Genomic DNA, 26,037 nt, shown 5'->3' with positions numbered 1-26,037 from the left:
TGTTATTTCGACAAGCGCGTCGCGCGCAAAACACAAAGAAAAGCGGTAAAGACTCGTGCCGAGCAAGAAAACTGACATGCCGGCCAGGAAGGACGTACTTTTGGCTTAGCGCTGTTCTTGGCGGCAGCTGACGCACGGGAAGCGCAGCGAAGAGGCCGTTTGCCCCACGGCCGCGTGGCCCGTAAACTTTCGCTGTCGACTGCACATACTCATGGCTCAACCACATTGAACGGCGCGGCAGGAGCCGTAGCTTTCCTAGCGAGAGCAGCTGCCTTCAGTTTCAAGAGACTGCGAACTCTTCACGCTGGACAGCTTCGAAAATGGTCGCAATACTCAAAGGCAGCACCTGAAGTGCCAGCTCAGCGGCACAAGCAAATGATGTCAGAGGTGACACCTTGGCACTGGCTGCGTCCCTTAGACTCCCCCTACCTATCCCGCGCGGAAACCCTGAACGCGATCCTCGTAGGAGTCGTCGATACACCGTGGCGGCTGCGCAAGCTCGCCTCGATGACATACTCTTTTACAGAACAATTTTGGTTTGCCGACCTCATCAGCTTGTGCAGCAGAGGGCGATGAACACGTTGTCGCAGTCCCCAAAGGGACTCTAAAAGAAAATATTAAATCAACGTGGGCTGCTAAAAGACCATTCCAAAAACCTCACAGCGCTTGTTTCGTGGCAGGAAAAGACTTCGTTTACGCGTAGATAGCGTCTGAAAAGTGCGCATACCTTTAGCGCGATTCAAATCGTCTCCCCATAGCGGTGAGTGGTGACATTGCATGCGCCATCACTGTCCTTTACTGCCGTCGATGAGTAAACGGACGGTGCTACGTTTTTTTTTTTTCGCGCAACACGCAAACGCTTGGTCATTCAGAAACCGAGCGATTTGCCGCTGCAGCTGCTCTTGGTCAAGGGCGTGGTTCATTCGGGCATCCCGTGACATCACATGGATGTGGCATTCCCTGCTACTTGTAATCTGTGCAAGTTTCGCGAGCCAGCAAAACCAGCGCAGGAGTACGCGATAACGAAACTACTGAAAAGCCAAAGCGTACGTGGTGCACCGTCGAGCGAAAGCGAAACCTTTCGAGCACTCGCGTCATTTTCAAGGGTAACGTCAATGAGTTATTTTTTTCTAAAAATAACTAGAACTGGAGAACAACCATTTCCTTCCGTCCTATAATGCAATACAATGTTTGTATTACGAGTGGTTGAGTGTTAGTGACAAAATTATAGTGTCTACGTCATCGGGCTAGTGCTTGAATGGACCTGTTGAGTCTCGAATCGTACATTTACCTCAATTTCTCGATTACTAAAGCTTTGCTCGCAATAATACTGACACCTTAGACATTCTCGAGCTTAATTGTATTAGTGTCCTTCTAAGGGCAACGACTCCCCGATTTATTCGTTGCTGCCTGTAGGTTGCAAATCGTGTCCGACATTGACTCGCTTTTGTGTGCATTCCCACTCATCGGTGGCGCCATGGAGAAAGAAATGAACCTGGGGTCTGCCGAGGAGCTTTCATCAAGTAGTTGTTTTCTCCTGCTGGCGTCGCGCTAACATGTCGCGCACCCTCGTATTAGCCCCGACAATGAACTACAGAGGCGCTGCAAGCGCCACTCAGGTGACGTCAGGGCACGGACTCGCGCCTGTCGTCTGCCGCAGTTCGGGAGGACTCCGGGTAGCGTGCATCCGGGCGCCTTCTGCAGTGTTTGCTTTCGTTCACTCTGCTTGAATGCTTATGGCGGTCGTGTCAAATATATTTTGGCGACATCTTCGCTGGCGAAAATTTATTCAAGGAGCTTAGACGACAGTACAGTTCTCAAAAGCAACGCTACAGTCCTAGCCAAAGGAGCGCAGACCAGCCCATTGCGGGTTTTTCACGCCCGCTTATCGACAACCGCAAAAAATATTGCATATAAGAATCCAGTTACGATACCATACCTGCCGTGGTGCAACAAGTATGCCACAAATGCTGGCTATATATGACTTCTACAATAGTTACCTTGATTTTATTCCGCTAAAACAGGTTTTCTCACGACGAGTTCATACTATAATATCGAATTTTTGCGTTTCTTCACAGAAACGCTCGGCGGTAACACGAGGACTTAACTAACGCTGCAGTTTACATTCAACCAGCACCACTTACTTCTTCAACTGCTTCTCAAGATTAGGTGGTTCTTCACGTGTTTATTTTAAATCGCGGTAAGTTGAAGTAAAGCTAATTGAGGCTTACAGCTGTTTGCAAAATACGAAAAGGAATGTACCAATATATATCCCCTTTTCTATGCTGCACGTTAAACTCACTTGAGCAATTTACTGGTGTCTGTTGCTTGAGGAATATACAAGACGAATCTGTTTGGCGAACGGACACAGACTGCTCGGCCCAAATATTTTAGGGAAATATGTCTTTTGGACCGTATGGCTGCAGCCAGAAAGGAGCCGAAGCGTCATTCATTAGTTGTATGGGAGATATTGACGATATCATAATTCCCCGGTGCAGGGTCACAAATCAAGTGAAATATGTAAGGCTTGTGGTGTCTTCCTTCTTAAGGTTTGCGAGTTTCTCTTTTATGTACTGATCAAGCGACTAGTTCTCCATTTGTATAATTAAATAACGCTAAATCGAGACATGGTGAGGCAGAAGGTGCTTGAATTTTCCTTTTCTAGGCATCCTAAGCTGCGCTGTAGTACCTCGAATATACTTTAGGCATTGCAACTGGCGCTGTAAGAAACTGCTTCATGGTTTCAATTCGAAGTTGTAGTAAGCCGATGGGTGTCGCCAACAATGCGTGCCTCGCCATAACGACAGTCGGTCGCTGCCGTTGTGTGAGGGGTGTGCCATATTGTCGATAAAGGCTACTGAGGGCCGCCACGTTTATATATTGCTTGCCACTGATTGGCTCTCGATCTTATCCACGAAACTTTTTTTTCAGGTGATTGCTACTATGGTGTTTATGAATCACCTATGTAAATACTACATGACGCGCCGTCGTGTTAGCAACCATGAGCAATTCGTTTTATAGGGGCCTGTTTCAGAGAGCGGTGAAAGTACTAACAAACTTTTTCATATGAAATGCGCGCCTAACTCTATCTTTTACGCATTAATAAAGTGGCCATATTTGACTAGAACGACTCACCAGAGTAATAAGAATCATGATGAAAGCTTCGCTGGGCAGTGTCTTTCTAACACGGATAACATATTTACACCAAATACCAAGATTTTTCTTCCATGCAAATACAATTTCTCTCATAGCTAAGCACTCAGGGAATCTTAAATGTTTAGCGAAGCAGCATACACAACTTCGCGTGTTGAATTTGCAGACGTTCTTTGTCCGCACCATTTATGGACAGACACGGCGCGTGTATGCATTGCAAAACCAGTAGACCCCTTCAAGACTACATAGCTTGCGATATCCAAGCCGCAAATTTTCTCGGCTCCCGCGCTTTTGAAGAACGAACTGTAGTTCAGGCATGACAGCACAAAGAAGCCGACATGTATTCTTCAATAAGTACGGCTCGAGCCACCCAAGCCCCTAGCACACACGAAGGAAACGAGCACGCGCGACAGCCGAGCGAGCCGGAGCGAGCGGCGTCCTGGCCGTGACGTCACTCGCGAGAAGGCGCCGCTCCACGTTCTCGCCGCTAATAGTTTAAACACCGTTGGAAGAGCGCTACGCTAACCCCTGCTATAGCTGTCACTGCTTCGCGCTCTGGACGAAACAGCCAATTTTTGTTGCCCACAGTTATTTCCTGTCTTCAAGTAGGCTACTGCCTGAATTCTTCCCCATTATGACGCACATTCCACCCTGAGATGTTCCTTACCTGGAGTCTTGATTCTTTGCCAGTTTTATTTCCCAGAAATGTTACAGCCTTTTTGCAGCGCTCCAAGACGTAGACTTCAATAATTTGTCCGCATCTCTAAAGTGATTTTCTGCGTATACACTTTCTTATAGCCATAGAATGTGGCGCGCACTCACGCTTGCAGTCGTCGATGCTTGTGCTTTTGGGAGTCGCGGTAGAAGCATTGCGAGGGCACGGCTTGCAGGACAAGGCACCATCTTCATCCTGGTAGCTGGCTACGGGACACGGAGAGCACCGGTCCTGGCTTCGCTCATGGAAAGTCCCTTTGGGACACTTGGCTGCATAGACGGAGTGAGTGAGAATAGTTGGACAATGTTGCACAGAGTGTCTACCAACCGCAAAAACCGAGAATTCTAAGGGATTTTGAATTGTCCGGAAATACTGAGGGAACACTAAGGGAATGTCTGCTTGTATCATGAAAAATTAGGTGTTATTTTATTGAAAGGGAACGAAAGTCGTCACTAATGCTCATTCGAATAACAGAGAGGAATCGTCACGAATCGACTTTGATGCCGTGTCGTCGGCTGGAGGGGTTTGCAGTGTATAGTCGAAGCCAGATTTTTGGCACATGCCTGATAATTCGGATAGCTTCGTGGCACCACCACGTGCGCCATAGAGTCAAGGTATAAGAACATCTGAAATTTCGGACGCAAGAACCCTTCGCTGCCCGATTTTCGGCACTTTTTGCCATGACCACAGGTACGAAACGGCATTAATCAAAGCATCCACCACTGCCATTTTGATTATCTCGCTGCCTCGAACCGGCGCTCTCGCACGCAGATCCGCTGGCAGCCATAGCCATCACCGCGGCAACGCTAGGCCTAGCTGCTTCGACGTTCGCTATTAAGCTTCTTGCTGTTCGGTGCCGTGTTTCTCATTAAATCACTTCGCCGTTTCGAGCAATGGCACCGACTCCGCCTTTGTAATCCTAGCGATTGGCGTCGAAGCTAGGAAAACACAGCGCGTTGCATAATGCCAGTTTCTGAAAGTCAACTTCATCACAGTAGAGCAGTGTTACGTGGTGAAGCATACGCAAATTTTTGCGGTGAAGGTTAACAAGCGTGTGAAGGGGCAATGGTGACGGGATAAATTATGTATTCCTTAATTATACACGTCCGCACACGTCATCGCTTGTCACAGTACGAGCACCGATATGCCTAATAAGTGTACTGACAGGCTTTCAGAGCATTTTCAGACGTGTCTGTGACAATTTGAGCTCTTAAGGGCAGTAAAAGACATGCATTCATTTTTTGAACGTTTTCGCGGCTCTTAGGGAGTCCAAAAAAGAGGACGTTGACTGTACAACAGACCAAGACGATGCTTCAAATGGGCCGTAGGGTGAACGCAAGACGGAAGGAGGACGAGAACACAAAGGACCGACGCATTGCGGAATGAACGGGAAAGGAAGTGTGCCGCCGCTTTTTTAAAGGAGCTTGCACTCTAAAAGCAAAATGTTGGCTGACGCCGGGATGCAGGTGTCCCTCATCCAAACCAAAATAAACTGTTTAAAGCACTGAAACGCACCCCTGAGGCGTTATGCATGGGCTAAGAGTATGTCAGGACAGTTGAGGTTGACTTTCCAGCTGCTGTGAGAGAGTGTCACATGTGACAGAGCTCAGCCATCATACGAATGAGCTTGCTATTATTTAATAGAAATAGCTCATATTCAAAAATATTTCTCTGTACGCACCTCCTTTTTATTCGTATTGGAGAATGTTCGACTCGACTCCGCCGACCCGCGACGGAGGTGAAGCAGGCGTTAAGCACTCCCCATACATGGCCCGATCCCGAAGATAGTGCAATGCCGGGCCGACCCGCGTTTCACATGCAACAAAGCTCTTCAGTATTGGTGCAGTGTTTGTCTAGACGATAATTTCTCTCTCCACATGTATTTAGAGCGTATCTCCTGAATAAATCTTCCTCCGAAATGCTTAATTGTTGAAGAGTGCTCAGGGTGTTGAAGAAGAAAAGACAATCTCCAGTTAGGTGGCTGGGAGGGGGGGGGGGGGGGAGCGTAGAGGAAAAGAAAGAAGTTAGAAATGGTGACATGAAGAGTAGTCTGTTTGTTTATAATGTGCGGGCTTGTCACATAATTTGGCGCAGCCAGCGAAAACAATCAACATATAGGTGACTTTCTTTGTGAACAACCGCAAGAACATCAGTGTTATTTAATAAATATCAAGCCAATGACGAAGCCGCCATTGACCATCCAGAACACATCACTACAGTTGAGCTTCTGAGTCTCATTCTGTAGGAAGCCTCAGTGTCGTCAGAGGAACATTTGTAGTGAAATTACATGAAAGTAAATATTCCGCTCCGTGTCTTCAACAAGCTGATGCTGAGACCCGGAGTTATTAAAAGCTTTCATGCTCCGCCAAGTTCCATCTGCCGAGCTACCGACAGTTCTTCGAGCCGTATCAATTCAGAAACATCAAATTTCGAAGCATAGCTCCATTATTGAAACTCTAGCTTCCGCTTTAACCAAGCGGGTAAACCATTCATCCCAAATAGTACAGTCTCTCGATTGTTTAACAGTACAGCGCGACTATCGAGCGGCGGGCCGGTCAGCGCCTTCAAACAGCGCGAAGCGTCGAGATCAGCAGGAGCAGCGCATGCACACCAAGTTCACTGGAAGCCGTTATCTGGAATAGGCCGGGGAGCTTGCAGCCAGTTAATCGTGCCAGGACCTGTGTTGTGCTTATGGAATGAGCCTAGCAGACAAAACGTGTGCTTCCAATGGACTTCTTGCGCGTGCACTACTCTTGCTGATCTCGTCGCTTTCCGCCGTTAGAAGGCGCTGTACGGTTGGCCGATTGATGTTCGCAAGGTAGTGTTAAAGAATCTGGAGACTGTAGGTCCTGAAATGTTCGGTGGCCCATTAGACAGTCCAGAAGGGGGGATAGCTTTCTATGAAGAAGATGCGAAGAACAATGGATGGCTATCTCATGAAGACCTAGTGATGAACGTGGACCATTCTTTAGCGGGATAGCAAGAAAGTTGTACGAGTGGCGATTTTCACAACGAGAGCCTGAACCTTGGTTTAAATGAAAGTAGAGTTTCCTTATGACTTTCAGCAATTATTCTGTTAAGCGGTGGCATGAGGCACTATACTACGGATTCAAGTCGAGCACGCCACTCGAGTATTTTTGGGAAGAAACAGTGGCTCCTTCGCCTTGGTGAACGTAGACTTCGCTTTCATCGCTTCTTTTGCTTAACATCCCCGGTTTACCTAGGAATTTGCAACGAGAGTTTCTAGCGAAAGATCCAAGAATGCCGGAAGCGCTCATGGAGCTGCTAAAGCTTTTTCCAAAATTCCCCGACTGAGCGAAGCTACAAGATTAGTAGGTTTTGAGTGCGGGTAGTTGGTATTCCATTGTTTCAAACATCACTTACAGCGCGTACATAGACAGGGAACAAAAGAACGACGAAGACCGCGCTTGTCTTGATCGTTCTTCTGGTCCCTGTCTACAGGATCTGTCCTGAAAGTAATGTCAGTGAATTTATTGTGACGCGACTGTACGTGCGAGCGCGGTCTAACCTGTTGAAATTGGTAGTGGGAGAACCCAGCTAAGCAGTGCTCCATCGCTCAGTGTGCTCCGAGCATTGCAGAGTGTAGGAAGCGCCTGTCCGTGAGAGTTGTTTTTCATTCTTGTGGAAGTGAAAATGCAGCGTTCGTTAGAACAAAGATTTGCGATCAAGTTTTGCATGACACTTGGCAAGACCGCTGCGGAAACTTTTACTAGGCTCAAGACTGCTTACAAAGAACACGCCCTGTCAGATCGGCAAGCGGTTCGGTGGCGCAAGGCCTTTTTGGAAGGCCGGGAAGACGTCGACGACGAGGACCGCGCCGGACGGCCATCCACAACCACCATGGCTGATAATGTGACACGAGTGAGGGAACTGTTAAGCTCAGACCTACGATTAAGTGTTCGTTTAATGGCCGACATGTTAAACATTCCGAAAACTCAAGTTCCTGAAATCGTTACAAATGATATCGTCATAAGGAAGGTGAGCGCAGAAATGGTTCCAAAAGTGCTCACTGACGATCAAAAGTCACGCCGCGTTGAAACACGCCAGAAAAACGTCGACATAGGCAAACGTGATCGAAAATTTTTGGACAACGTCATTACAAGTGACGAGACTGGGGTATTTGAATATGACCCGGAGGGGCAAAAGGCAATCATCGGAGTGGCACACGCGCTGGTCCCCTCGCCAGAAGAAAGCCAGGATGAGCAAATCAAAGATCAAGATCATGCTCATCGCTTTTATTTTTTGACATCCACGGACTGGTTTATTACGAGTTTGTAGAACCTGGAACCGCTGTGAACTCCAAATTTTATCTGGAAGTCCTCAAAAGACTGCAACGCAGGGTTCAACGCATCCGGCCTGACAACGCAGACAACTGGAAGTTGCACCACGATAATGCGCCGGCCCACAGTGCCTTCATTGTCAACGACTACCCGGTTAAAGCAGGAGTTCCAATGATCCCCCAGCCCCTGTACAGCCCGGACTTGGCTCCCCCCGACTTTTTTCTCTTTCCATGCCTCAAAACACCCCTGAGAGGCAAGCATTTTGGGACAGTGGACGGGATCAAAGCAGCTTGCACCGCAACATTAAGGGCCATTCCGGAGGAGGACTGCCGCAACGCATTCGAGAGCTCAGAGTCTCGCTGTAGCCGATGTATCGACGCAAAAGGAGAGTATTTTGAAGATTTTTAAACACTTGTAATGGTAAATTGAATAAATGATTTTTAATGGCCTTACTGACATTACTTTCAGGACAGAACCTGTCTATGTACGCGCTGTAACGGATGTTTGAAACAATGGAATACCAACTAGCCCGTACCCAAACCCTGCTTCAGTACATTTCTAGTTCGTCGGGCATCGCCAACATTGTTTGTCTTCAGCTGTCCGTCCTCGTCTCCTTGACAACCTTCGCCCTTTGCCAGGCACGCATCCTGACTTACTGCATTCGAAGCTGGACAGGACAGCTACCTTCTGAGGTTCTTGCGGCCTTCGGTGGATTTCTCCGTCTGCAGGGTATGGGAAAAGAGTGTGTAAAATCCTTCGCTCCGAATGGATGAGGCAGGCAAGGATTTATTGTGAATCTTTAAGTATTCAAGTGGATCGAGGACCTGGAAGCCGTCAAGTTGAGGCCCGGAAACGATGAGAGCTGAATGTGCTTATTGACAGCACCCTGGAACAGAGGCGACAAGAGGAGTTTCGTCTTCGCAACCGGCGTGTGGCGTCTACCCCTAAGACAGCGAAGCAAGTTCACATAGACGTAGGTGTGACCCTGACGGACTACGTCGCATAGACTCTTGCTCTTGGGCCCGAGTTCGTCACAGTGGCAAGGAACACTCTAGCGGAACTTCTCACTATGGTGCGTGATGTGTCGAGGCGTGCTCCGGAATGTGAGGGTGACCGTTGCGTGTCTTAGGGTGTGGACGTGCTCCGGTTGTACTCTCCTCGTCAAAACGCTATTCATGTTGAAAATATGTTTTCCTACCTCACCCACGCTGGCCCACATAACGTGGGAATGTACGGCTCGGCCAAGCAACACCAATTCACCTTTTCTAAGCGTCACGGACTTCGTACGGCAGTGGGAGGCACTACTCGCAAGTGAGAATCAGGGGAGCCCATTGGCCCTCCTGGACCAAGCTCTGCGAGCGGCAAGAGCCAGTGGAGCCCTGGACTGAGGGCCCCACCCAGACCTGCCGAATCCCTTTCCTGGTCCCTCGGTCAGTCTAAAGAAAAAAGGTTCAACTCACGAAGCTACAGCCATGCGCGTGACCGTTGATTTGATGGTGACCACTGAACGCATCTCGAGTTAATCGCGCGGGCACCGAATCGATGAGAAAATTGGCCTTCACACCCCAGGAGATGCCGATAAATACCGTCATCCAAAAGGAGTGAAAAAAGGCAGCAAAATGTTGACCGCCGATTAGCTGTCAAGTCTCAACAATGATTTGGCGGCGCTTTAGTAATCTGTGTGAGGATTGGTGGCGTGGGCGGAGAGGGGGGGGGTTGTGCCACTTATTTTTGGGGGAGAAGGGCCCGGGACAACCTCCCCTCCCACCCCCCTTCCCGCCTGGGTACGTGCCTCTCCATAGATATAAAAGACTTGTTTTATTCTATTCCGCATCAAGAAGCCATTTGTAGTTTTGGTGCTGTTGCGTTCCAAAAGGAATGTGGCATGCTCGTTTCAGATTTTATAAAATTGCTTCAACTTTACCTTTCCTCAACGTTCTCCGAATGAATTGGGAATGTTTTCCTTCAAAAAGGGGGATATGTATAGGGTCTTGTAACGTTCCCTTGTTGAGCGATTTAATTTTGGCTCAACTAGACAGGAACGTCATGTCACGGCTGGGCAATAAAAAAAATCGAAAAAGCCTTTCGTTATCCGGATGATTTTTTATTCTGTTGAATTGTGAGGACAGAATTGTGAGGACAGCTGTGTGGTGGCCTCTGTTCGTCAGAAGTTGGATTTGTTTGAAGAATACTTATCTCCGCTCACACTCACACGAGCTTCAGGAGAATGGGCCCCTCAGGTTTTTAGATTTCAATTTATCTTTTAACCGGCAACAGGTATGCTGGATGTATAAGCCGCGAGCTAATAAGTCTTTATTATCATATGCATCTGCCCATTCAAAACTGGTTAAGAGAGGTATCTTTCATGCTTGCTTGCAAAATGCACTAACAATATCCTGTTATCATTTAATTGAACCTACAGTTTCTGTTCGCCGATTGCTCGGTTGAGGGGGGCGGGGTACCCAAGCAATCTTATTGTCTCAGTCTCGGAGAACTTGCATAGTAAGTTAAGCACTGATCCTCGCAGCATTGAGCCTCAGGTACATGATCGAAGAAATAAAAGAGCTGTTATCCCCGTACGTTCATGGGATCTCCCACAAACTTAAAAAGATAGGTCATAGAGCAGGTATCAATGTTGTTTTCCCTGCTCCAAAAAAAAAAAAAAGAAAACTTGCCCAGTTTTGTGTCACAACAAATCCTGTGGCTAAGAAACGTGGGTCTTGCAATATCAATCATAGAAACAAGTATACAGTTTGTTCTAAAGGTGTTGTGGTACACGACACCCCTGAAATGCGGTCGGTCTTATATAGGGTAGACAGTTAGATGTCTCAATGTTAGGTTGCAAGAACACAGCAATAAAGTGTGCAAAGGGCAGGAAGGGTTTCTAGGTGTCCATTGCGCACAATGCGGCTGTATCCCGTTTTTTGAAAAAACCACTATCTTAGCTAAGCATCCTAACGAATGCACTAGGCTTATCATTGAAGCAGCAGCGATTGCTGAAGGTGACTCGGTTAGTAAGCCGTCAATTGCATTAACAGATAAATAACTCGTTCTTTTATAGCTCGCACATGCGCTCTCGTTCATCTTAAGGTGGCGGTCATGGTTTCTTTGAATGCATACTCGTGTCAGTTTTATGCTTTAGGGGGGGGGGGGGGAGGCTTTTGTCTTGGTGTCTCGGTATATATGCGTGTTACTGAAGAATAAAAACCAGTTGGAAACAGCGCTTGTCTTCATCGTTCTTTTCGTCCCTGTCTATGCACGCGCTTTAAGTGATATTTGATACAAGATTAGACATGACTTTGCAGGGACGCCAAGCGTCAATCGTTGGACGAGAAGTGTCCGTTGGTGTTGTAAAGTGTTAAATCTAACTTGGCGCGAGCATTGCAATACCTCTAACTCTCGTGCAGAATTAAAGTGGAAAGTTGGGCGAATTGGTATGTGTTCATAATGGTAACAGCGCGAACAAAATAACGACGGAGTGAAAGGACACAGCGCTCGTTCTGTGTACTACGAAGTTTCGAGTTCCGTTTAAATTACATGACACAACGGTAGTATGGGAAAAACCTTACAACCTCACTAGAGAAAAGAAAGCATGGCTGAAATAAGAGCTTGCAAAGATAATGGACGCAGGTATTATCCATCCGTTCGTATCACCTTATGCATCGCTGATAACAACAGCACCCAAGGAAGATGGAATCCTCTGACTCTGCACGGGCTATAGAGAAATTAACAACCAGACGCACCTCGCTCCATTCGATACGCCTAGGATAGATAGAATTATTGACGACACGGATGGATGTAGTTGGTTTTCTAGGATATATCTTTGTAAAGGCTTTTGGCCAGTACCAAGCCAAGAGGGCACAAAGAAGTGTACGGCTTTCGTAACTCCGTTTGACATCTATGAATACAATCGCCTCCCCACAGGATGTAAGAACTCGGCCAGGAGGTTTCAGAAAATGCTGAATATAGTTCTGGATCCGTTCATTGGCCGCTTCTGCGATGTCTGCGTAGAATATGTTACTGTGTATTCGAAAAGCGAGCGTCTACATAACACCTGGCACAAGTCCTCGCAGCTTTGTTAGAAGCCAACCTAAAGGTCAGTTTTAAGAAGCTTCTTCAAGAACAAGGTGATGTTTTATGGCCAGAGTACTAGATGACACTACGAAGAACACAAAGAATCAGTGGCACGCATTGCAAAACTCGTAAAGCGTTTTGACATTAACTCACTACGGGTGGTCTTGGGGTTGGAAGGACATCTTAGAGCATTTATCGATGACTATGCTCTCGAAACTACGTGTCCGACTAGACTAGCACAAGAAGACGTACCATTCTGTTGGACGGGTGACTGCGAGGGGGCCTATACAAGGAGCTTCAACGAGCTATCTCGTCTGATCGAGTCCTCAGACTTCCAGACTTTGCTATACCAATTGAGCTCAATACAGGTGTCTCGCACTACGGGACGGGAGCAAGACGCAAGCCAGCCGGATAATCGGCAACTAAGCGTAATTGGCTACCATAGCTAAAGATTTAAAAAAAAAATGGAGGTGAACTACACGACGACAGAGAAGGAAGCTCTAGCCGGAGTTAGGGGCAATTCGGTACTTCTGTTCCTACCTGGGAGGATCAGGTTGTACACAGTTCACGAGGCACTCACCCACCTTTTGAAGATGGCGGAGCCCAAAGGAAACTCGCACGGTGGGTCAGCGAGCGGTGGGTGACCGCTGAATCAGCTTCTATAAAACGTTTTCGAATACCATCTCAGGTGACATGAAAACAAGGGCGGCTTTAGGGAAACGGCTGAGGCACTTAAGGGGGCTCGGAAGCAGAGGAGAATAAAGACGTTAGAAATGACGACATGAAGAGTACTCTGTTTATTATGTGCGCGATTACTACCATTTTATGTTTGAAATTTTCTTGGAAATATATTACCAAACGGAGCGCTTACCGAATTCCGACTTATGATTCACCTTTCCCTAGCAAACGTGGACGATTGCGACAAAATCACGACGGCTTCCGTGCACGCTCCTATGCGGCACGGGAGAGTTGAGAACAAATGAGGCGCTGGTGGGGTGATGTTCCCAGATTAAAAGCCGGCCTTGGTATCGAGGCTCTCTGTTCCCACTAGACAGACTAGGCCGTCTAGTGGCGCTAGTCCGCGCCTCGCATGTACTTGAATATATATTCAGAAAATATTGCCTGAAAAACATGGTGCGGGTTTTATTCCGCCTTGTGCGTCAGCAATTCGAAATAATTTTTCATTCCTTGAAGAGCGGGACATACCCAGTGACCTAAGTTGGCGCAAAAGAGGTTCATTGAAAAGCAGCGCATGTCTAGCGGCACATACCCCATGCAACATACCCACTGACCCAAGTAGGTGCGACGCTTGATTTCGAACGCAGTTTCCCCGGCACAGCAGTGCGATGCTCTGCTAATTGGAATTCTGGAATGAGGACGCCTCTCCAATGCTTCAATTATGTAATAAACATGTTTCTTCTCCATTCATTGGACAATGAACTACCTAGTAACCAAAGTTGGCGGGAAAGGGGTTAGACAGGGGCGAAATAAACAAAGACACCGCAAGCTGGGGGAACTTTCCAAAGAATGCTAATCGCACTAAAATTCCAATATTGGGTTCTGACACACTGGCGGCGATCGCACGAGGTCGCAGATAGATACAAAGCACTCACCGCAACCTTGAGCGCTGCGTGTCTCTCCCTCTGCGCAAACTATGACGACGTCTTCGGCCGATGAGTCGATGAGGTCCATCAACACGGTCAAGTTCTCGCGGCCGTTGACGTCTTGGAGAACCGAAGGAGATATTTCTCTGATGCTGTTGACAATTTCGTCAATGGCTGCTTCGATCTCTTCCACGCCATTGACGAAGCGTCCGGTGCCATTCACCTGCGACCAAGAACGTTCGTCATGTATTTCATTTACATTGTTTCAGTTTCATGAAATGACTGTTACAGAGGCAGTGAATCAATTATGATGTTATTTTATCAAGCATATCATAAATGTCTAGCTTCAAAGTACCACATCAGCCGGAAGCAAACAGTAACCACCCAGCCGTATCGCGTTACCGAGTCTTAATACCAAGTGTTAAGACGCGAACCAAAGTGAATTATGACAAGCATTGGAAAGAGCGCCGTTCGTAATCAAGTTTATTGAGGACATACAGGTTAAAAATTATGGGGTTTAACGTGCCAAAACCACTTTCTGATTACGAGGCACGCCGTAGTGGAGGACTCCGGAAATTTAGACCACCTGGGGTTCTTTAACGTGCACCTAAATCTAAGTACATGGGCGTTTTCGCATTTCGCCCCCATCGAAATGCGGCCGCCGCGGCCTGGATTCGACCCCGCGACCTCGTGCTCAGTAGCCCAACACCATAGCCACTGAGCAACCACGGCGGGTGACATACAGGTTCACCCAGCGACTGGAAGGTAGGCAAAGTGCTTCTTGTCGTTTCAACTACAGAGCTATTGCACTCACCATAGTCCCTAGTATTCCCTGCAAGCTTCTAGAGAGGATATTTATTCCAGTGTCGTAGTATTTCTTGAATCAAACAACTTAAATATCAACACGGTTTCAAAAAAGAAAAAAAACAGTGCGAGTGCGGAACGCAACCACTCATGTTGACCAACGACTCATTCTCAATTGTTGACCGCTGTTCTTGCATTCATTGTAGCTTTAGAGATTTCTATAATGCTTTTGATACAGTGCGTCACCGTCTCCTCTTGAAACCTAATAGTGACACCCAATTACTTACCTGGATTGAATGATTTCTTCATAATGGAACACAGGATGCATATGTTAACAATTCCGTTTCGCCAACCTGTCTTGTGTCTTCTTGCATGCCGCAAGGTTCAGTCCTGGGGATTTTGTTATTTCTTATTCATGTTAATGATCTCCCGAGCAACTTAACATCCAAATTGAGGTTTTTTGCGGATGACTGTGACAAATCGTGAAATAACCAACGCCAGAGATTCCCCTTCACTTCAATCAAATTTGAACATCTCTTCCCGGTGTAATCACTGTTTAAGGAAACTACACCTTAATAAATGCAAAATCATCACATTTTGGCACCATAGTGCTGTTAGTACCTTTTCCTACAAAATTAACAACTTTATAATACATTCCATCGCGTGAGATAAATATTGAGGTATTCGCATTACTGAGGGTCTACAATGGCGAACTCACATCGAATAATTGACTTAAACACTTTCGGCGTCGCAATTATTCTCGTGTTGTCGCTTCCTTTAAACGCAAATTGTACAAAAGAACTGTAAGACCTAAACTAGTGTGCGCTTTATCAATTTGAGATCCACCTACCGCACAGATAACATATTTACTGGAATCCTTTCAAAACCGTTTCGCGCGTTTTATTGTATGCAATAATTCCCGCGCTGCAGCAGTATCAGCCGTTAACGGTCGCCTTGATCTGTCAGACCTGTTATTCAGAAGAAAACTCGCCTGTCTATTCCTCTTTCATAAAATTACTGCAAGAATGATCGTATAAAATGTGTTCTGATTTCACCGCTTCTTTACACCTCATCGCTAAACGGACCACAATCTCAGGGTACAGGTGCTAAGTTGCCGAGCAATCCTTTTCTGCAATTCATTCCTGCCGAGGATAGCGTGAGACCTCCCCGCCTCGGCCGCCAGTAATACTGATCATTCGTCTTTTCAAGCTGCCCTTTTAAACGCATGCGTAAACTACTTCTGCCCGGATGCTCTATAAGGATGCTGTGTAATGCCATTTGGCATAGAGAGTTACCCATTCGGTAGCCGCCCATTTGGCCACGCACCTCCCAGTGACCCAGGTAAGCAGGCAAGACAGCCACATCGTTAGCCCACGGAAATGCGTGAAGTACCCTAAGAATGAATAGCGCACAAAAAATGTACATATATTACATGCAGTACAATCCCTGCCTTCTCTGTTCGTCCCCTGCTCCACTGATTGTGCTGCTCACACACGTCAGCCGTGTTTTCCTTGATCACGCAGATGTTTCTGGTAACTGCGCAAGTGCACTTGAACCCAGCCGCACAATAGATCGCATGACTTACACCGAGTTCCAGCAGGAGCTCGGCGTCCACGCCTGCCACAGATGCCAGCAGGCTCCTCCGCTGTCGCCGCCCGCGGAGCTCGGCATCCCCGCAGGTGACCGACACCCCGTCCAGGTTGCACGTGTTACCAGCCGTGCACACCGACAGCTTTTTGCGCGCTTGGTGGAAGTTGTCCTGGAAGGCTTTCTTGATGGCGGCCTGGACGCTGGGGTCTCTGCAGTCGCCCGAGTAGTAGTGCCCGTGGTACATTCTCTTGGCCTGCGTCGGTGACGCCATCCCTGTTCAAGGAGATGAAAGCGCGTGAGTGGCGCCGCTGTAATTGCCACTGCTGCGCGTTGACAGACACAAACAGAGGCCCCGCAGATGACTTTGTAGCCGCACTCAGAGAACAGGGGTAAAAAAATGGAAGAGAAAAATCAAATTAGAGGAGGAACCAACAAGACCATATCGATGAATTCGCCCTGTACCGGCAAAAAAGAAAAAGCAGAATAAGATACACTGCTTTTTTTGCAGCAGTTCATTAAAGAAAGACATGCAGGGCAAACCAACACCTTCATGTAGTGAGAATTAAACAAAGATGGGCGCTCCTCAACTAGTTTATACCACACCTGAACCACATATATGCACATGAGCACAGGTTTTAGGTGCCGTGCAGGTCTAGTTTCCGATGTCCATTCTAGACATTAACCAAGCAACCAAAAAAAGAGCTCCTTAGAGATCGGAGATCATAAGTGCGTCCCCTTCAAAAAAAATTAAATTATGGGGTTTTACGTGCCAAAACCACTTTCTGATTATGAGATACGCCGTAGTGGAGGACTCCGGAAATTTCGACCACCTGGGGTTCTTTAACGCGCACCTAAATCTAAGTGCCGCGGGTGCTTTCGCATTTCGCCCCCATCAAAATACGGCCGCTGTGGCCGGGATGCGTCCCCTTCAGGCAGCAGCACCAATCTGCGAGCTCGCTCGCACAAGGTGCTGAGCATGCACCTCGGGCTTTTAGCGCGGCCGGTACACGACCCCCGAAATCATTTTTCACACTCTAGCAACATTAAACGTACTGAAAAAAATAAAGAGCGTGTAGTCAGTGGCAACTCTAGTATGTGCTGAGAGTCCCTAATTTCACATTGTTCTTGAATTTTTCAATGTTCATGACTAGGTTGATGTGTATCCAGATCCTAACTCCAGCTGCAATATTTCTTCAGAACTGAATTGGTTGGCAGCTCATTGACAAACGGGCAATATAAAGGCGTAAATAGCAGGTTAACCGGCTTCGATTAACTACCAATTCGCGCCAACTGACTCGCGATGCAAAGCGGGATTTTCGTTACCGAACGAGGGTGGGCAGAAAATTGCCGAATGTTCGCATGTTATTCGTATTCTCTTGCTATTGTCGGGTGACGTAGAAACTAACCCTGGCCCCGACCGTTTCGACACCGTACTTGCCGAGCTCCAGAAACTAACTGCCGGGCAAACCGCGTTATTGTCTGATTTACAAGACATCAAACAACAGCTGAAAACTACTGACACAACATTGGTCGACCTAAACAAACGCATGGACGCTCTGGAATCCCACTACACTACCCTTTCTGCTCTCCACTCTGAAATAGACACCCTGAAAACTTTAACAACCGAACTTACCTGCAAGGTCGACAAACTGGAAGCACGAGTGGACGACGCAGAAAATCGCTCCCGTCGTAACAATCTCATTTTTTACAATATTCCGGACACTAACCCCGCTGAAACCTTTGCAGACTCAGAACAATCTGTCATTCGCCATTGCTCTCAACAACTAGGCTTTGACATCGACCCTCATTTAATAGACCGTGCTCACCGTCTCGGGCGTCACTCACCTAATCGTACCAGGCCTATCATAGTAAAATTCACATCGTCCAAAACTAAAGAACGCATTCTATCATGTGGTTATAAACTTAAAGGCACGAATTACAGCATTGGCGAAGACTTTTCCGCTTCTGTCCGTAACACTCGCAAAAATCTTGTAGCCTATGCCAGATCGGTATCCGATAAGTTCTCCCTGCGCTTCAAAACTTTGCACATTGGTACGAAACGCTACACATTCGATGAAGCTTCACAAACAGTAAAAGAAGTGAAATAGCAATCATCTCACCGTCAATCGACAGGCCATTCTAAGCATGTTCAACAACAAGCACTCTCATTGTCAGCTATTTTTTCTAACGTGCGCAGCTTCATTTCAAAACGCGACATTATTTCAAATATCGTCTCATCTTCCGCCAGCAACCTACTAATCTTGACGGAAACGTGGCTAAACAGCGACATCTGTGATAGTGAAGTCCTTGCCAACTTGCCTAATTTCCACAGGTAATCTAACTTCCACAGGTAACAGAGATGCTAACGAATTTCTTGATGTTTGCCTTAATTTTAATCTTGTTCAAATTATATCGGAGCCAACCCGTGTAACTGAGGACTGCGCTAACATTCTCGACCTAATATTAACGGATAATCCGGAATACGTTCATTCCATCACGCATCTACCAGGCGTCAGCGATCACCAAGTCATACAAGCCGACTTCACGATTAAACCATTTTCACGGACAACTAGCAAACGTACCATCCGGCTTTATGATAAAGGAAACTATACTGCCATAAATAATGAACTTCGCACATTCTTACCCCGTTTTCAGTCTGACTTTAATCAAAGAACTATCCACGATAACTGGTACTTGTTTAAGACAAAAATTGAAGGTTTGGTTGACAGGTTTATTCCGAGCATAAATATAAGAACTAACCCCCTAAACCCTTGGTTCACAAACTCACTCAAACGCCTTGAAAACAAAAAGAAGCGTCTTTTTCGTTCAGCCAAGTTGCGGCCTAGTCAGAACGCTTGGGACAAGTATTATGCAGCTGAAAAAAATTACCTACAAAATGTGCGAGAAGCCAAGCACTCTTTCTTTCATTATGACCTGCCAAACATGTTGTCTACTAACCCCCGTAGGTTCTGGCAAGTCATTAATCCCCAGAATACACGCACAATTTCCCTCACCGATGCATCAGGTGAAACTATCTGTGAATCCGAATGCGCCAACATTTTTAACGCAGCTTTTTCATCCGCGTTTACTAATGAAACCGATCCGGTTGTTTCTCCAAACCCCGCAATTATTCAGGAGACAATGCCTTCACTTGTATTTTCTTCAGAAGGGATTTTGTCCCTAATAGAAAACTTAAAGCTTTCATCCTCTGCTGGCATTGACAACATCAACGCTAAGATTCTGCAGAACACCAAAGATACATCTTCATCTCTGTTGTGCATGTTATTCACTCAGTCACTCCTCACAGGCCAACTGCCCAAAGAATGGAAACAAGGGAAGGTCGTTCCAGTCCACAAATCAGGTAACAAGAACTCACCTCTAAATTACCGTCCCATTTCTCTAACTAGTATTCCCTGCAAAATCATGGAACACGTCATCTATACTCACATCATGGCATTTCTCGACTCGAACAACTTTTTTAATCCTGCCCAGCACGGGTTTCGCCGTGGTTACTCCTGCGAGACTCAGCTTGCCGCTTTCTTACACGATCTGCACTCTAACCTTGATTGTAATCTTCAGTCTGACGTATTATTTTTAGATTTTGCTAAAGCCTTTGACAAAGTGCCCCATAAACGCCTTCTTATAAAGCTTTCCCACTTAAATTTTGACCCTAATATACTGAAGTGGATTGAAGAATTCTTGACTAATCGTTCACAATTCGTCACCATTAATAATAGGAATTCTAATTCAGTCTCTGTAACATCAGGCGTCCCACAAGGATCCGTGCTCGGCCCGCTACTTTTCCTAATATACATAAATGATTTACCATTAAACGTAACATCTAGCATACGTATGTTCGCGGATGACTGTGTGATATATCGTGTTATTACTTCTACCGCTGACCAATCTTCTCTTCAAAGTGATCTTAATGCAGTCCAGGACTGGTGTAACGAGTGGCTAATGGGACTTTACCCGCGTAAGTGTAAATATTTGTCCATTCACCGTCGCCGTAATTCTCTCCTATTTCCTTATGTAATATCTGAAGTTCCGGTTGAACTAGTTCATTCATACAAGTATTTAGGAGTAACACTTTCAAGCGATCTTTCCTGGAATCCTCATGTTACTAACCTAATATCATCCGCGAACAGGACGTTAGGATTTCTAAAACGCCATCTGCATCATGCTCCTCAACACGTAAAATTGTTAGCCTACAAATCATTTGTCAGGTCAAAACTAGAATTTGCATCGCCTATTTGGAATCCTCATCAGGCATACCTAATTAATAATCTTGAATCTGTACAAAATCGCGCCGCTCGTTTCATCCACTCGTCATATTCCTTTGACATCAGCGTTTCCTCCTTAAAAACTGCATCCGCATTATCCCCCTTATCGCTCCGTCGTCGCATTGCCAGCCTATCTTTATTTCACAAATTCTTTCATAGCCCTATGCGCATCGCACCTTATATCCTTCCTCCTACACGCATATCTCACCGCACCAGCCATCAGCTACAGGTTGCCCGTCCACGCTCACGCACTGTCACGTTTTTAAATTCGTTTTTTCTTCGCACAGCTGCAGACTGGAACGGCCTTCCTAACGACGTTGCTGTCATTATGTGCCCATCCAAGTTCATCGAAAATGTAAAAAACTTCCTGTTATTGTGACTATGTATTTTTATTCTTGCCACCCCTTATGTAACGCTCCATTTATTGGAGCCTTTAAGGTAATAAAATGAAATGAAATGAAATGAAATTGTCCGGATATACACCACCATATGCTGTGGTGCTCCTGTAGTTGTAAGAAACGTTTGTATATCAACGTGGTGGTCGCTACAAAGTGGCAGGTTTCCGTTGCGTGAGAGCACTAAATGTGGTGGTGGCTTGTAACAAAATACACAAATCATGGAGAAACAAATAGCAGAGACCACGAAAAATATAGATAAGAAAATAGATGCTCTTCCTAGAGGAGTCTGGCATTAGAAGGAGCTGGTAGGTAGCATGCAGCGGAGACCACGTAAATGTGGCTCAAAATTTTTGTGAGAGGGTAAGGTGAGTAAGAAGGAAATTAGACGGATGTACGCAGATCAAAGCACACTGTAGGCAACGCATCAACCGCAGAAACAGAAGTGCTCTCGTAACGGAGAGCAGATGTAAGCATAAAATGGCCACCGCGGCAAAGCAGATTGGTTGGAGATGATAATAGCCACTATTTTAAAATGGGCGTAGCGCATGTTCGCAACCCCACGGCTTAGACGCTGCCGCATGCGCCGCGGAACTCGCGGACCGCTGGCGTTGAAAAGAGCACGCAGCGCCAAAAGATGACAAGTGTATAGTGCCCTGTATCTGCCTTTTGAACGTCGCCTATTGGAAATGACAAATGAAACTTCAGCGCACTAGAAGGCAGAGCTTGAGTGATATTGGGAAGTAACTAGCGTATGTAATGCGGTTTTGACTGGTTTATGGGATGATCTCGTTTTGTTCTCCCAACTTGCCCGAATGTTCTCGGTTGAGTGCCAGGATAACTGCTCTGGCTTTTGGCTCAAGGTAGCTCGAAGGCCGCCTACAACGGGACATAACAGCATCTTATGCTTAAAACACAAGGTGCAGTGCTCGCTTTGCTGTTGTTCCTTGTCTACAATGCGTGGTGATCTACTTATATTTGTGCAAGGCCAATTACCCGAATTTCTCTTTTAGTCAACAAATGAGATGAGCTGTAGAATAGATAAATACGTGTTAGAAAATAGAGTAAAACCACAATGGTGGTATTACTCAAAACAATATTGATATGAAACTAGTAGCAGGAAAGGAAGACGGGAGTAAGTAAACTAGTACAAGTAAGACTATTTGATTTGTGCACCAACGTAGGTTACCGCAAAGGCTGCGGTCCCCGAGTGACCATAGCAACAGTAAAAGCAGTCGAAAATTCGTTTACCATATGTGACGTTGAAATGTGTATTAGCGTGTGGTCACCGATTTGCATAGCCTGAGGCACTAGCATACCCAATAATCTTTATTTTCTCTTCAGCAATCTGCTCAATTTCGCCGCAATACAACAGCGTAAAAGGAGCATTCTGTAAAAATACATATATTTCAAAAGATTTGCCGAGTTTCAAAAAGTTTCAAACAGCAACGTTGAGAAAGTAATTTGTTTTTATAACATGACATTTACAGCATTTAGCCGTCAATATGCGATTGGTTAGAGCACTGTTTTGCTCCTGACCAAACCATTGCGTTAACGCAGCGATGACGCAGGCTAAGTGCCGTAAATGTGCACCGTCTCGACGTTGCTATTTGAAATTTCTTGAAGATCGCCGGATGTTTCGAAATATGCTTTCTTTTTGAAAGTGCTGCCCATTGAGTTACGCTGGTGTATTGCGGTGAAATTCAACAAATTGTGCAAGCGGCACTGTCCAAAAATCTTGGACATGACTGGTGCCAGCGTTCATTGTTCGTTTGGAAGGTACCACATGATTCTGAGAAATGCGCTTTATATGGCGTTGCAGCAATTCGTTACCTTGAACGCGGCCGTAGCTCCTGACGGAGGCGTACAGGTTGCAACAGACGTTACCGGAGCGTAAATTGGAGTTTAGCCAGGAGGAGCTCCTGTACGTAGGATGCGCTAATGAGTCATGAAACATTTATAAAAGACATTTTGACGCTTCCAAACATTAATGCACTAGTGAGAGGCCCGAATGTAATGCTGACGTATGCTGCCTGAATCTACGCTAATCCCAGCCAGTGCCAAGTGAGTAGCCACTGCGGCGACACGGCTCAAGAGATGCCGATGTGTGTGCAATGGTATGGCGGCGCCATATGTCCCCACGCAGCGTGATTCGTTGTGCTTTGCCTCAGCGATGACCTTGGGCGCCACCATTTAGTTGCAGTGACATGGCGAGCTGCCTGCGTGTGACCACAGGCTACGCCTACATCCCTCAATATCGAGAACTAATCTGAAGGAGACCCCTGAGATAACGTCCAAACTTTGCTGCCGAGGTGAGAGAAAGCATCCCGAAAGTGTTCAACACCATTCATTACCCGTGAAGGAGACGAAGGGGATAAGAATGACGATGACCTTGACAAAAGTGCTGCTGCGGTAAAAATTGAATGTTCAAGCGAGCATAGGGAGCCAGGTATTTGCAAAAAAGGATAAAGGCGCTCCGAAATATATTCCGGAACCTTATCAGGAAACTATGAAGAACAGTCATAGATCTGCAAACCTTTTGGGAGTGCATCCGTATCCCATGCAATGTGTCAGGAACAGCCTCGTGTGGATACCACGTCATGATTTCATTTGCCTCAAGAGAACTATGGAACTATACAATACACAATCACTTCGATAATATTCTTTCTTTAGTTCAAACAAACTGTTCGTACATTCGAAATTTAATCCCCATAATGCTCAAAATATTTGTAACCATGCGTATTCAGGCTGCAGCTCAGTACCAATTACTTTATGTGCCATGCTTTCAATTTTACAGCTTTAGTCGATACCACGTCTTCGCTGTTCTCCACGACCACATATTTCTTGTCGTAATAGACCACAATTCACTTTTGGACAAAACATGTTAATGCGCTCCGGACTAAATTGACAAGCTTCATACACCTTCTTCGAGTTATATCGGGGCTGAAGTGGGGCCCTTCTGAATGAAGTCTGCTCCAACTGTAACAGGCGCTTTTCGTGCGCTACATACATTGCAGCATGTCCGTTCTACCTAACATGGAGTCATCTTGTCTGCGTACACTGGAGAGCCTTCAGGCACAAGCACTGCGGATATGCGTTGGCTTGCCACTCTGCATGTCAACCAACGGTAGAATAGATGAAGCACGGGCTTGCCCAATCGACGTATACAGGTACTGTCAGCATGTTCGATCCTATCTTCGCCTGCCGACCATACACTCACACCATCCTCAGTCATCACTTTCAAGAACCAACCTAGATTTTGACTTTTCTAAAGCAATTTGCATGTCATGCAAGCATTATGTATGCAAGGTCACCGACATCCAGGCCACCGACATCCTCGAAACACCTCCTTGGACAATACCGACACAAGTAGTGAGGCTTGAAATACCTTGGATTATGAGGAAATCCCACGTTTCTTCCATTGGCTTGTCCCATATATATACACTAGCTAGTGGGACTGTACAAGTATATAAAGATTGTTTAGTCAGAGCATCTGCCGCAGCAGTTGCATTTGTAGTCCCACTCCTTGACATTACCTGGTGTTTTCAATTGGACCGTAGATCGACATTTACGGCTGAGGAGCCGTCTGAAATACTGTCCGTTTATGAGAACTCGGACACCTCACAAATGGAGCTTGTTGTGAGATGCCGAATCAGCATTGCAGGCGCTAAAACGCTTTTTCAAGGAAGGGCCATACGACCTGCTGGTGCCGAATATCCCAGAACATCATCACAGCGCCCAGCTTGGTGGTAACTTTGTCACTTTTAAATGTCGTTGCGATGTGATTGGCAGTGAGATCACTGACCGTGAGGCAACATCGGCACTGTCGTCCTCCGATGAAATGTGCATTACCTACTCGTGACCTGACACCAACTCAGTCATCAAGGCGCTCACCTTGCAAAGGCATCGATAGCCCTCGCTGACAACGTCTACAGACGCCTACACGTGAATGACTAGGACTGTGAATTCCGTTTGTCCTCGAAGGTTATGCGGAGCCAATCCTCATTGCAACGCAGGGTTCGGCTGGGCGTTGATTTCAGCCGCCGCTAAGCACACCTCATAGTCATAGGCCGATCGAACACCCTTGATTGCGAACACTGTCAGACGCCTGAAACGCTGCAATGCATATTGCGTGATTGCCCAGCTTATATTCTGGGGCGACGGACGTTGGATAATTCCCAAGCCAGCCTTGGTAGGCAACCACTGTCGGGGGCGCTATTACGGCCCATGGAATACTTCAATATGGTCAACTGAAGCTCTGTTGAAGTTCCTGCATGGCGCGAAACTAGACAAGCGACTCTAGTAGGGCCACCGCCTAATACACATAAGCACTCACCACTTCTCATCATCCATCCCAGTGCTTTCACTCCCCTTCCCTCTTTCCCACTGCAGAGTAGCCGAGAGTAGCCGACTAGAGCGCGCCAGGTCAGGTCGACCTCTCTGTCTTTCCTAACAGTAAAATCTCTCTCTATCGTTTTACTCAACACAAAACAGGGGGAAGCACTTGCTGTCCAACGTAATCTCCGGAGACGAGCTCGACCTGCTCCGGAGAGCGCGCCGGGTGGCTATACGGCTCATGGGGCCCTGGCTCCGCCCGAGGCTTCCCGGCAGGGAGTGCCCCGCTAGGGAGTGCCTCTCTGTCTTATGCACCTGCTTTCTGTGGTCGTTAGATATCTCCTGATGTCAGGGGTCCTACCTGTACATACTTTTCTTTGTAATCAACTAGGTTTATAAATATTTGCTTGATTGATGATTGATTGATTGATTGATTGATTGATTGATTGCGCTCGTGCTCGCAGGAAGGTTGCATGGAGAGGGCACTTTCGGTGCTGGCTTTCGCTCCTTTCTGCACCCCTCCTTCCCATGTCGTGGACAGACTCTCCGCAGCTAGGGAAGAAACGCCGTGCCGCCGACGCTGGTGATCTTTCAGCTGAAGACTAACATGACTGCAGCTCGACTCAGCCTCGGAGACCACCGTGCGCCCTGCAGCGTGCCCCGGCAATCGGGACCGACCTATTGGCCCAGAGCCGATAGCGTGGAGCCACGCGAGGAGAGCTCAACTCTTTTCAGCTTCTCCTCACGCGCTTCCACATTTGCGTTTATCGCCTCAGCTGCACG

At 46.7% G+C, this 26,037-nt stretch overlaps 1 protein-coding gene across 2 annotated transcripts in view; it reads right to left on the bottom strand.

The window, feature by feature from the left end:
• The window catches only part of LOC126535914 (sushi, von Willebrand factor type A, EGF and pentraxin domain-containing protein 1-like), a 230,935-nt gene that overhangs the window by 8,278 nt on the left and 196,620 nt on the right, over positions 1–26,037 (bottom strand). For both annotated transcript variants that reach the window (XM_050182766.3, XM_055073349.2), the window contains 3 exons: positions 16,237–16,514; positions 13,857–14,070; positions 3,976–4,137 (listed from right to left, as the gene is read on the bottom strand). In XM_050182766.3, the coding sequence (XP_050038723.3) occupies positions 3,976–4,137; positions 13,857–14,070; positions 16,237–16,514 (654 nt within the window). The remainder of the gene's footprint in view (positions 1–3,975; positions 4,138–13,856; positions 14,071–16,236; positions 16,515–26,037) is intronic.

This window comes from Dermacentor andersoni, chromosome 4 (genome assembly GCF_023375885.2).
Source record: "Dermacentor andersoni chromosome 4, qqDerAnde1_hic_scaffold, whole genome shotgun sequence".
Lineage (NCBI taxonomy): Eukaryota > Metazoa > Arthropoda > Arachnida > Ixodida > Ixodidae > Dermacentor > Dermacentor andersoni.
The sequence above is the reverse complement of the archived record's forward strand: the minus strand, read 5'-3'. Positions and strand labels throughout refer to the sequence as shown.